At 46.8% G+C, this 13,368-nt stretch overlaps 1 protein-coding gene across 1 annotated transcript in view; it reads left to right on the forward strand.

The window, feature by feature from the left end:
- The first annotated feature begins 528 nt into the window (after window positions 1-528).
- The window catches only part of LOC124719023 (tubulin beta-1 chain-like), a 30,440-nt gene continuing 17,600 nt past the window's right edge, over window positions 529-13,368 (forward strand). The window contains exon 1 of the mRNA XM_047244694.1: window positions 529-552. Coding sequence (XP_047100650.1) covers window positions 529-552 — 24 coding nt within the window. The remainder of the gene's footprint in view (window positions 553-13,368) is intronic.

A 13,368-nucleotide genomic window follows, 5' to 3' on the forward strand; every position in this document is an offset into this window, starting at 1 on the left:
CCTACCTTCAGTGGTAATCTCTAGTCTCTTTACCCAAAATATTAGACCACAAAAGATAATTACACTAATCCCAGATAACAATGCTAGAACAGTAGCTATCTTTCCCAATAGTTTACATGATTAGATACATTGATACATAACAATAATAGTAAATGAACATTAGACAATACAAACTTTATATCAATTAAAGAGTGTATTTCACTACGGTGGACCATGCCTGACATTACTCTTGTCGAAATTCACCCTCGGGCTGTGCCTCCGGGACAGTTGGTTGTGTTGACTTAATGTGTTTACAATATCCTTTCTTATACAGGCACCAGAGAACGGCTCCTGCGACAATCAGGGTTGGAACAGTCAGGGCACTAGGCAGAGTATCCGTATAAAATTGTTTCTGTGTCCGCCAGATAGCTATGTGAGCAACAGCTCGATCCAGGGCGATTTGGCCCTTTTTGTCAGCTAGTAATTCGTTAATTGACTGAATTAATTGAGCATCGGACTCATTGCGTAGCCTGGGTACACTATCGGGTGATGGTAGTACCACGGGTACCTCAGGTAAATAAAGTAAAAGGGGTCCGAGGCTCAAATTTTTGACTTGTTAGGTGTGCTGACAGTTTGACAGTAGGTGATATTCCCCCCAGGGTGTCCACAACTCTTTTGTGGATATGTGCGTAGCAAGCACGGGACCCCGAGCTAATGTGGCACTCCTTCCATTCCGGGCTGCATACCTTCCTTTTCCGCATCCTTCCCCATCCCCCATCTTCGCCCCCCCCCCCCCACCCATACCCTCACCGCCGCCTCTTTCCTTCCCTTTCTCCCCCTCTGGGAGTATGTTTTGTGCCTACGTCCGGAGACGGACGCTCGAAAATGTAACACGTTCTTCGCTTTCTCTGCTTGCACGTCTTCATCCTTCCTTTGTCCTTCTTTTCCTAACCTCTTCTCTCTACTTTTTCTCCGCTGCGGCGTTTGAGACCTCTCTTCTTTCCTTTCCCTTTCGTGGTTTTTCCCCTTTCTCTTTTTTCCTCCCTGTGCGTGTCTGAAGGCTGACCCACGCATTTTCGTGCGTAGCTGGTGACGGGGTAACGCGTAATTCCCCGCCCTGGGTAGACAGATAGGACAGGCCCAGGGAAGGGTGATTACCCGAGCTGATACCTTCCGAAAGTGCCGATTGGTCCCTCCGTCTGTTTCTTGGGAGGTGTGACCTGAGGTGTGAACAATCACCTAAGGCGGAAGTGCCCTCAGAGAGGGCCCCCACAAAGGAGCAGCACATCATCTGAGATGCCGGTAATCATAGGGGATACTTTTGCAATGGTTTCCTCATCTTCTTCTATGTCTGCTCACAAGTGTAAGTTCAATGAGTCTCAGCCACAGACAGTCCTTCCATCATTGCCACAGTTCCTTGTTGTTTCTCGGTCTGACGAAGGTCACAACTTCTCGACGGTCAACCCTTTCATTATTCAGAAAGGTGTAGACGCAATTGCAGGTCCTGTAAAGTCTCGTTCCAGATTACGAAATGGCACCTTGTTGTTAGAAACAGTCAGTGCCCTCCAGGCACAAAAACTGCTGCGTACTTCACTGCTACACACACTACCTGTCCGGGTAGAAGCACACCGTACTTTAAATTCATCACGTGGGGTCGTTTATACACACTCCCTCGATGGATTGTCCGACGAGGAAATTCAACACTACCTGTCTGACCAGGTCGTAATGGCTGTTCATAGACTCATGAAAAGGGTTGACACGAACATCATTCCAACCCGTACTGTCTTCTTGACATTTGACAGAAAATCAAAGTGGGCTATGAGATAATTTTCGTTCGCCCTTACATCCCAAACCCTACGCGTTGCCATCGGTGTCAGCGGTTCAATCACACCAGCCAGTCCTGTTCCAATCCGGCCAAATGCGTTACGTGTGGCAAGGATGCCCATGAGGGTGCTTGTCCACCTCCATCCCCTCGCTGCATCAACTGTATGGGTGACCACGCTGCTTCCTCTCGAGATTGCCCCGTTTTTAAGGACGAAAAGCTCATCCAGGAAATCAGAGTGAAGGAAAATTATTCGCCAGTCGACAGCCCACCGTGCCTCAGACAGGAAAATACAGCAATGTCCTTGCCTCTCCTTGGCCAGCAAGGGAGACGACCACGCAGACTTGTGACCTTACCTTTAGTGCCACGGTCGTCAGATCGGCCAACGCAAAGATCGCCCGTTCAACCTCCCCACTTTTGCCTGCTAACTCTATGGCTCACCCTTCATCGGGTTCTGCTAAATCTCGAGCCCAAAAGTCAGACACCAAGACTTCGAAAAAGAGCATACTCGTGAAGATTTTTTTAAGTACCCCAACTTCCTCCTTTATCTAAAAATCATGTTTCCAAGAAGGCTACTAAGAAACCCAGTTCCTCTCCTTCTCCGCCAAGGCGTGTCTTATCTACAGCACCACCTGGTGGTAACCGGCCTCGGCTATCTTCTGTGTCGCCGAGGCGCACTGCTGGGGGCCGATCAACCGGCCGATCGCTGGTGGCAGGAGCTGCTCCTGAGCAGCCTATGGATCAGGATCTTCTGCCTTCGGCTGAATGCCGTTCCATGCTGCCGGTCGCAAGCTCTGAGCAGTCGTTGAGTTGACGGCAACCTTGGTCACATTCTCCCATTTTCTGTCCACCCTATGTCCATTATCCACTGGAATATCCGCGGCCTTCGAGCCAATCGGGATGAATTGTCGATCCTCTTACCATCCTGCTCGCCGGTCATCTTCTGTCTTCAGGAAACAAAGCTGCGTCCCCATGACCGCTTTGTTCTCCCCCATTTTCAGTCCGTCCGATTTGATCTCCCCTCTGTTGAAGGCACTCCAGCCCATGGAGGACTCATGATTCTTCTCCATGATACTCTCCATTATCACCCAATTCCCTTAAACACTTCCTTCCAAGCTGTCGCTGTCAGTCTTTCCCTTTCTGGATATACCTTTTCTCTTTGTACTGTATACATTCCATCGTCCACACCAATGGCACGAGCTGATCTCCATCTTCTTGGTCAGCTTCCACCCCTCCCCCCCCCCCCCCTATTTGCTGGTTGGGGACTTCAATGCCCACCACCCACTTTGGGCATCTCCACATCCTTGTCCGCGTGGTTCACTATTGCTAGACATCTTCCACCAAGCGGATCTTGTTTGCCTCAACACTGGGGACCCTACATTTTTGTCTGCCTCCACGTCAAATTTATCTCATTTGGACCTTTCGGTCGGTATTGTTCCGCTAGCTCGGCGCTTCGAATGGTTCGCCCTCGCTGATACACACTCAAGTGACCACTTTCCATGTGTCCTTCGATTGCAGCCACAACTGCCATATATGTGCCCGAGACGCTGGAAGTTTTTCGTCTCTCTTGACATTCTATGACCATCATTTTCCTAGCGTCGACGATGAGGTCACTCATATTACAGACGTTATTCTTACAGCTGCGGAACGTTCAATACCTCGCACTTCCGAATTGCCCCGGCGCCCCCCAGTTCCTTGGTGGAACGAGGCATGCCGTGACACAATACGTGAGCGGTGACGTGCTCTTTGCGTTTTCAGACACCATCCTACTTTGGCCAACTGTATCCGCTATAAGCAGTTCCGTGCGCGATGCCGTCGCGTCATCCGCGATAGCAAGAAGGCAAGCTGGAAATTCTTTATTAGCTCATTTAACACCTTCACTCCCTCCTCGGAAGTTTGGAGTCGGATTCGACGGTTATCAGGCGCGCCTAGTTTCTCCCCGGTCTCTGGGCTCACTGTCGCGCGTGATACCTTAGTGGACCCCGTCGCAATTTCTAACTCATTGGGTCAACACTTTGCTGAGATTTCGAGCTCTTCAAATTACCCGCCAGCGTTTCTCCCGAAGAAACGTGCAGCGCAAGCGCGACCTCTTGCTTTCTCCTCTCAAAATCGCGAAAGCTACAATACTGTTTCCTCCATGCGGGAACTCCAACATGCACTCTCTTCTCGCTCCTCCGTCCCAGGACCGAATGTTATCCACATCCAAATGTTGCTGCATTTATAATACCATAGTATGCGTTACCTCCTTCGCCTTTATAATCGAATTTGGACCGACAGTACTTTTCCCATACGATGGCGGGAAGCTATCGTCGTTCCTGTTCCGAAACCTGGAAAGGACAAACATCTCCCCTCTAGCTATCGCCCCATTTCTCTCAAGAGTAGTGTATGTATGGATTTGGAGCGTATGGTGAATTGCCGTTTAGCTTGGTGGCTGGAGTCCCACAGTCTTCTAACACCTGCCCAATGCGGTTTCCGAAAGCATCGTTCTGCAGTTGACCATCTTGTTGCTCTCTCCACTTATATCATGAACAATTTTCTCTGGAAACGCCAAACAGTAGCAATATTTTCTGATCTGGAGAGAGCATACGATACCTGTTAGAGGACAGGCACCCTCCGCACACTGTTCTCTTGGGGCCTTCGAGTCGGCTGCCCCTTTTTCTTCGCGAATTTATGGCAGAGCGCACATTTAGGGTGCAGGTGAACACTACTCTCTCCCGTACTTTCTCCAAAGAAAACGGGGTACCCCAGGGCTCCATGCTAAGTGTTGTACTGTTTGCCATTGCCATAAATCCAATTATGGATTGTCTCCTTCCTGATGTCTCGGGCTCCCTCTTTGTGGACGATTTAGCGATCTACTACAGCTCTCAACGGACCAGCATTCTTGAATGACGTCTTCAAGGATGTCTCGATCGCCTCTACTCTTCGAGCATCGAAACCGGCTTCCGTTTTTCTCCCAGTAAGACCGTTTGTGTTAATTTTTGGCGATGTAAGGAGTTTCTTCCACCCTCCTTACATCTAGGACCTGTCATCCTTCCGTTTTCGGACGTCGCTAAATTCTTGGGTCTTATGTTTGACAGAAAACTGTGCTGGTCCTCCCACGTTTCCTAACTTTCGGCTCGCTGTCTGCGATCGCTCAACACCTTCCGTGTCCTGAACGGTACCTCCTGGGGAGCGGACCGAATGGTCCTTCTCCGCCTCTATCGCACCTTGGTGCACTCGAAATTGGACTATGGAAGCATAGTCTACTCCTCTGCTCGGCCGTCTATTCTTCGGCGTCTCGACTCTATCCAGCACCATGGATTACGTTTAGTGTCTCGAGCTCTTTACACCAGCCCTGTGGAAAGCCTTTATGCTGAGACTGCTGACCCTCCGCTGTCCAATCGGCGAGCAGTCCTTCTGAGTCGTTATGCTAGCCATCTGTCTTCCATGCCTGCTAATCCGGCCCATGACAGTTTTTTTCGACACCTCCTTGGATTTATGGTATGCAAGCCGCCCTTCCTTCCTCCACCGGGAGTCCGCTTCCGTCAACTGCTCCATTCTCTTTCCTTCCGCTTTCCTAAAACCTTCTTGACAACTTGGGGTACAGCACCGCCTTGGCTCCGTCCCCAGACCTGCCTGCTCCGTGACCTTTGTCAATTTCCCAAGGATGGTACCCCTACACTTGTTTATTGTCGGGCATTTTCTGCTCGGTGCACAAATGAAGGAAGCCACGTTTATTTACACTGATGGCTCAAAAACATCGTTTGGTGTAGGGAGTGCCTATATTGTTGGCGACACCCCAAATCGATTTCGGCTTTGCGACCAGTGCTTGGTTTATACTTACGGAGCTTTACGCTGTTCTCCAAGCTGTCCAATACATCCGTCGCCATCAGCGGATACAGTAAGTTATCTGTTCAGATTCTCTCAGCTCACTCCTCAGTCTCGAAGCTCTCTACCCTGTCCACCCTCTGGTCCACCGGATTCAGGACTGTCTGCGCTTGCTCCACCTGGGGGGCGTCTCAGTGGCGTTCCTCTGGCTCCCGGGACACGCTGGTATCTGTGGAAATGAGGCGGCCGTAATAGCGGTCAAGGCTGCAGTCTCTCTTCTTCGGCCAGCTATTCGATCGATTCCCTTCGCCGATCTACGTTGCGTTTTATGTCGTTGTGTTGTTATTTTATGGCACGCACATTGGTCGACACTTCCCCATAATAAATTGCGGGACGTGAAAGCTCTTCCCTGTGCTTGGACCTCTTCCTCCCGAACTCATCGTCGGGAGGAGGTAATTTTGACTAGACTCCGGATAGGGCACTGTCTTTTTAGCCATCGACATCTTCTAACGATGATCCTCCCCCACTCTGTCCCCACTGCTCTCAGCTGTGGACGGTGAGACATCTTTTACTTGAGTGCCCCTATTTTACTCCGTTACGCGCCCGTCTACAGCTGTCGCCTCATACATCGTCCATTTTAGCAGATGACACGCAATCAGCCGATCGCGTTCTCGAGTTTATTAGTGCCAGTGAGATGACGTCTGTCATTTGAAGCTCTTTTTGGGGGCAACAACCCCCTTCTTTAGTGGTTTTCAAGCTTTCCTTCTATTTTTAGTTTCTCCAATTTTTTGAGTTTCGTTTCCATTTCTGTTGGTTTCCCTTTTCGTTTTTTATCTTTTCCTGAGTCACAGACCGGGCGCCAATGACCATAGCAGTTTTGCGCCCTAAAACCAAAACAAAAAAGAAATACACCCCGATTGCTTCAGGCAAATTGGGAACAGCAACTTAACAAGACAGATACTTCGGCTCTTTACTCCTATGAAAACTCGAGATTCGCTGACGTGACTGTTGGAGAAGAAATGTGCCAACACCTGGCATAATACTCGGGTCCTAAGAAAGCAGCGAAATAATGCAGTATGTAATGACTGTAATAGAAGAAGAGGCGGATCAACATTGTAATAATGTATGGCATTCTAAAGCTCAGAGTGACTTACTGCCCATTCTGTGGATAAAGATTCTGAGAGGTGAAGCGTAGCCGAATAGTAAAGTTAACTGGTTACAATGGCTGCGGGAAACCGCACCAGGCCCGGACACCGGAAGGATTGACAGATTGATAGCTCTTTCTTGATTCGGTGGGTGGTGGTGCATGGCCGTTCTTAGCCTGCTGACTAGTCGCGTGACATCCTTCGTGCTGTACTTTTCTTCTTAGAGGGACAGGCGGCGTCTAGCTGCACGAGATTGAGCAATAACAGGTCTGTGATGTCCACAGATTTTCTGGGCCGCACGCGCGCTACCTAGGCCGAAAGGTCGGGGTAACCTGCTGAACCTCGTTCGTGCTAGGGATTGGGGCTTGCAATTGTTCCCCACGAACGAGCAATTCCCAGTAAGTGCGAGTCATAAGCTCGCGTTGATTACGTCCCCGCCCTTTGCACACACAACCCGTTGTTACTACGACGTTATGTGATAAGCGTCTCTGCTGATCAGGCAGCTCGTGCCCGTAAGCGCACTGCACTGCTTCACAGCAGTACGCGCAGGGAACAAAACTTCCCTCTTACACGCCCGAGCATTGGCATACTTAGTTTAGCGAGTTACGCTGAGAGATAATTTATGTTGGCACTAAGAACTGTGTGGTGGCTCTTCCAAGTACGTTTCTTATCGTTGCTACGACGCAAATTACACGTCGCACTTGTGTTAGCATTTTCAATCTTCCTTGCTGCTCATGACTTTCCATGACACAAAGTACATGAATACAATCATCGTGTTTAAAGTGAGGGGCAAAGCTCTGCTTAGGAACAACCAAGTAATGCCAATGGTTACGTCTTAAATTTCCAACGCTGATTTTCGCCTACTGTTGAAGGACACTGATTCTTCGCTTGGCTAGATAGCAGAAACACGACTTTCACTTCACAATAGATCGTCGGAGAATAGCTTAAACATGGACACTGCAACAAGGCAGCAGTGATACCTCGATGAGGAAAATGGCTGGAAAGACGGATAGGACCGGTATTGTTGGAGTAATTTACGGTACCACTGCATACTCATTAACAAAAGAAGAAAGACAGGATAGATCCGAGGGCTCGGCAGCAGAGCAAGTAATAAAAGGGGAGGGCTTCAGAAATTAACTGCAATCACAGGCGACTGCAGATATCCACCGATTCGGCAGCACGGATACCAGCATGTTGTGTGTTGTCAGTAGCGTGAAAAAACCGAGCCAACGAAATAGTCGTCCCTGTTACTCGTTGTCCACTGTGGGTGCGAATCTCTCTCTCGCTGAACTAGCCAGTTGTGATTTAGGCCAACTCAGCAGGCGTTCCTTTACCCTTCGCCAATTATTACGTAGCGCTTGAGCCCATTCCTGAGTAGTTCCCATAATTTACTGAGTCAAACCTGTCAATCTGACACGTCAGTGGCTTCCATCACTGCGGAGGCAGCGAAACATTCCCACAGACAAACAGGTGTATTAGTCTTTACTGCCCCTTGCCCCTTGTTATGCAAAGTGGCAGGGTGACCGGCATGGCTTAGGTGCTATTTGATTCCCATAATACAGTGAGGGGAGGGGGAAGGTTGAGACATGGCGCCGTGTTCCCTGCGTATACAAGCTGATGGTATAAAAAATTAGCTTATGACTTAGATCAGTGAGCAAGCATTGCAAAGCGACTGGAAGGCAGTATAGTCGCCTCAGGACTAATAGATGTGCGATCTGCTACGAGTTGGCATTAAGACATTTAATTCCGGACGAATTATGTCACTTGAAAGGAGACTGTCATGGTCCATGGCTATGAATACTAAGGACATCCATTACTGGATGTGTGAAAACATTACTTGTAGTGCAAGGTGGTGTGATCAGTACAAAGTGCATAAATGACGGTAACAGCAAATAGGAGCGAACGGGACTGTGGTGATTTGAGTCAAATGTAATTCATTGAGGTGTTAAATTGTAATATAATCTTGGCAGTGAAATGATGAGATTCTCTCACTTGTTTTGTACCACCTATAACCCCTGCCACACTCTCTAATAAATGGTTCTTTCTTTAAATCCTCATACTCTGTAATGGTAAGGTATGCATATTTTATCTGTAGTTATGCTATTCCATGCTGAATAACGACGGCTGTGAGGATACGTGAGGGTCTCGTCTTTCAATTAGTGACAGCATGAATGGAATGACGAGATCCTCGTTTCCTATACACTATCTAGCGGGACCACTGCCGAAGGAACAGACTGGAAAACGTTAGTGAAGAAAGAATTCCCTATTGAGCTTGACTCGAAGTATAGACTTGCTTGAGTAATTATGCAGACCAGCTGTCATTAACTCTGCCCCTGTTTGTCAGTAGGTGTGTGTCATGCCCTGTCCTCTTTCTATCATGTGTCTCGCTAATCCTGGACACTTAGCTGAGCACGTACTGTAGCACCACGGCGACATCTCGACGATCCGTGACTCACCTGTGGCGTCTGCTCGGTGAGCCGCTGTTGCGATCAGTAAGACATTATTTTGTAGGTGTCTCGTATGTAAACAGTGAATAAATCTCTGAGTTAGCCTTTTATAATGATCACTTGTATGAAAGCTAATAGTGTTCCAGTCTTCATTAGCTAAGAAAAATGATAATCTGCATATTTTTTTTGTCATCAGTCTACTGACTGGTTTGATGCGGCCCGCCACGAATTCCTTTCCTGTGCTAACCTCTTCATCTCAGAGTAGCACTTGCAACCTACGTCCCCAATTATTTGCTTGACGTATTCCAATCTCTGTCTTCCTCTACAGTTTTTGCCCTCTACAGCTCCCTCTAATACCATGGAAGTCATTCCCTCATGTCTTAGCAGATGTCCTATCAGCCTGTCCCTTCTCCTTATCAGTGTTTTCCACATATTCCTTTCCTCCCTGATTCTGCGTAGAACCTCCTCATTCCTTAACTTATCAGTCCACCTAATTTTCAACATTCGTCTATAGCACCACATCTCAAATGCTTCGATTCTCTTCTGTTCCGGTTTTCCCACAGTCTGTTTCACTACTATACAATGCTGTACTCCAGCCGTACATCCTCAGAAATTTCTTCCTCAAATTAAGGCCGGTATTTGATATTCGTAGACTTCTCTTGGCCAGAAATGCCTTCTTTGCCATAGCGAGTCTGCTTTTGATGTCCTCCTTGCTCCGTCCGTCATCGGTTATTTTACTGCCTAGGTAGCAGAATTCCTTAACTTCATTGACTTCATGACCATCAATCCTGATGTTAAGCTTCTCGCAGTTTTCATTTCTACTACTTCTCATTACATTCGTCTTTCTCCGATTTACTCTCAAACCATACTGTATACTCATTAGACTGTTCATTCCGTTCAGCAGATCATTTAATTCTTCTTCACTTTTACTCAGCAATGTCATCAGCGAATCGTATCATTGATATCCTTTCACATTGTATTTTAATTCCACTCCTGAACCTTTCTTTTATTTCCATCATTGCTTCCTCGATGTACAGATTGAAGAGTAGGGGCGAAAGGCTACAGCCTTGTCTTACACCCTTCTTAATATGAGCACTTCGTTCTTGATCATCCACTCTTATTATTCCCTCTTGGTTGTTGTACGTATTGTATATGACCCGTCTCTCCCTATAGCTTACCCCTACTTTTTTCAGAATCTCAAACAGCTTGCACCATTTTATATTGTCGAACGCTTTTTCCAGGTCGACAAATCCTACGAAAGTGTCTTGATTTTTCTTTAGCCTTGCTTCCATTATTAGCCGTAACGTCAGAATTGCCTCTCTCGTCCCTTTACTTTTCCTAAAGCCAAACTGATCGTCACCTAGCGCATTCTCAATTTTCTTTTCCATTCATCTGTATATTATTCTTGTAAGCAGCTTCGATGCATGAGCTGTTAAGCTGATTGTGCGATAATTCTCGCACTTGTCAGCTCTTGCCGTCTTCGGAATTGTGTGGATGATGCTTTTCCGAAAGTCAGATGGTATATCGCCAGACTCATACATTCTACACACCAACGTGAATAGTCGTTTTGTTGCCACTTCCCCCAATGATTTTAGAAATTCTGATGGAATGTTATCTATCCCTTCTGCCTTATTTGACCGTAAGTCCTCCAAAGCTCTTTTAAATTCCGATTCTAATACTGGATCCCTTATCTCTTCTAAATCGGCTCCTGTTTCTTCTTCCATCACATCAGACAAATCTTCACCCTCATAGAGGCTTTCAATGTATTCTTTCCACCTATCTGCTCTCTCCTCTGCATTTAACAGTGGAATTCTTGCTGCACTCTTAATGTTACCACCGTTGCTTTTAATGTCACCAAAGGTTGTTTTGACATTCCTGTATGCTGAGTCTGTCCTTCCGACAATCATATCTTTTTCGATGTCTTCACATTTTTCCTGCAGCCATTTCGTTTTAGCTTCCCTGCACTTCCTATTTATTTCATTCCTCAGTGACTTGTATTTCTGTATTCCTGATTTTCCCGGAACATGTTTGTACTTCCTCCTCTCATCAATCAACTGAAGTATTTCTTCTGTTACCCATGGTTTCTTCGCAGCTACCTTCTATTTACCTATGTTTTCCTTCCCAACTTCTGTGATGGCCCTTTTTAGAGATGTCCATTCCTCTTCAACTGTACTGCCTACTGCGCTATTCCTTATTGCTGTATCTATAGCGTTAGAGAACTTCAAACGTATCTCGTCATTCCTTAGTACATCCGTGTCCTACTTCTTTGCGTATTGATTCTTCCTGACTAATGTCTTGAACTTCAGCCTACTCTTCATCACTACTATATTTTGATCTGAGTCTATATCTGCTCTTAGGTACGCCTTACAGTCCAGTATCTGATTTCGGAATCTCTGTCTGACCATGATGTAATGTAATTGAAATCTTCCCGTATCTCCCGGCATTTTCCAAGTATACCTCCTCCTCTTGTGAGTCTTGAACAGGCTATTCGCTATTACTAGCTGAAACTTGTTACAGAATTCAGTGTTTCTCCTCTTTCATTCCTTGTCCCAAGCCCATATTCTCCTGTAACCTTTTCTTCTACTCCTTCCCCTACGACTGCATTCCAGTCGCCCATGACTATTAGATTTTCGTCCCCCTTTACATACTGCATTACCCTTTCAATATCCTCATACACTTTCTCTATCTGTTCATCTTGAGCTTGCCACGTCGGCATGTATACCTGAACTATCGTTGTCTGTGTTGGTCTGCTGTCGATTCTGATTAGAACAACCTGGTCACTGAACTGTTCACAGTAACACACCCTCTGCTCTACCTTCCTATTCATAACGAATCCTACGCCTGTTATACCATTTTCTGCTGCTGTTGATATTACCCAATACTCATCTGACCAGAAATCCTTGTCTTCCTTCCACTTCACTTCACTGACCCCTACTATATCTAGATTGAGCCTTTGCATTTCCCTTTTCAGATTTTCTAGTTTCCCTACCACGTTCAAGCTTCTGAAATTCCACACCCCGACTCGTAGAACATTATCCTTTCGTTGATTATTCAATCTTTTTCTCATGGTAACCTCCCCCTTGGCAGTCCCCTCCAAGAGATCCGAATGGGGGACTATTCCGGAATCTATTGCCAATGGAGAGATCATCATGACACTTCTTCAATTACCGGCCACATGTCCTGTGGATACACGTTACATGACTTTAATGCAGTGGTTTCCATTGCCTTCTGCATCCTCATGTCGTTGATCATTGCTGATTCTTCTGCCTTTAGGGGCAATTTCCCACCCCTAGGACAAGAGTGCCCTGAACCTCTATCTGCTCCTCCGTCCTCTTTTGACAAGGCCGTTGGCAAAATGAGGCTGACTTCTTATGCCGGAAGTTTTCGGCCGCCAATGCTGATTATTTATCAAAATTTAGGCAGTGGCGGGGATCGAACTCGGGACCGAAGACGTTTTGACTATGAATCAAAGACGCTACCCCTAGACCACGGGTACGATCTGCATTGTAGAAGACCGCAAACGTGTATATATGAGGCGTATTTACACTAGTAGTGCAGAACCGGTTTCATGGCGTATTACGGCATTGTGTATCCTGTAAATCTCATATGTGGTTGTTGAACGCCCTAGATCGCACTTAAGACAGCATAAGAGTGTGAATTAGTTGCAAGGCTGTAGATAAGGTTTGAATAATTTCGTTTACTAGTGTGTTTTATGTAATCTGCGTTTGGTTAGGTATAAGATGCTTCGTGTAGTAGTGTAATTCACCAAATAGGACGTGTGTGGTTTATTAGACGACGTAACAAATGACAAAATGTGTCGCAGTGATTCATTCGACGTAGTGTGTACTGGTGCGTGGGTGTGCGTGCGGCTGCGTATCAAACGGAATGCGGTGCTCTGGCGCCTCCAGCAAGGACGCTCTGTCAGTCAACTGAGCACTTCCTCGTACGCTTAGTTATGTTTCGTTTTCGCCTGCGATGGCGTGGACTGTTATTTGTCACTATGTAGGTGAATGACTTTGGCATAGTCACACTAGTGTACTAAACCAGTGAAGTTGCGATACTCAATACTTCAAATCTAACTACGATTCTGATTCTATTCTTCTTAAAGTAGCGCTCTCTATTGGACGATTCCGAGCCCAGCTCCCTTCCGTACATAGCCAGGTTGGAT

The sequence above is a fragment of the Schistocerca piceifrons genome, chromosome 10 (assembly GCF_021461385.2).
Source record: "Schistocerca piceifrons isolate TAMUIC-IGC-003096 chromosome 10, iqSchPice1.1, whole genome shotgun sequence".
NCBI lineage: Eukaryota > Metazoa > Arthropoda > Insecta > Orthoptera > Acrididae > Schistocerca > Schistocerca piceifrons.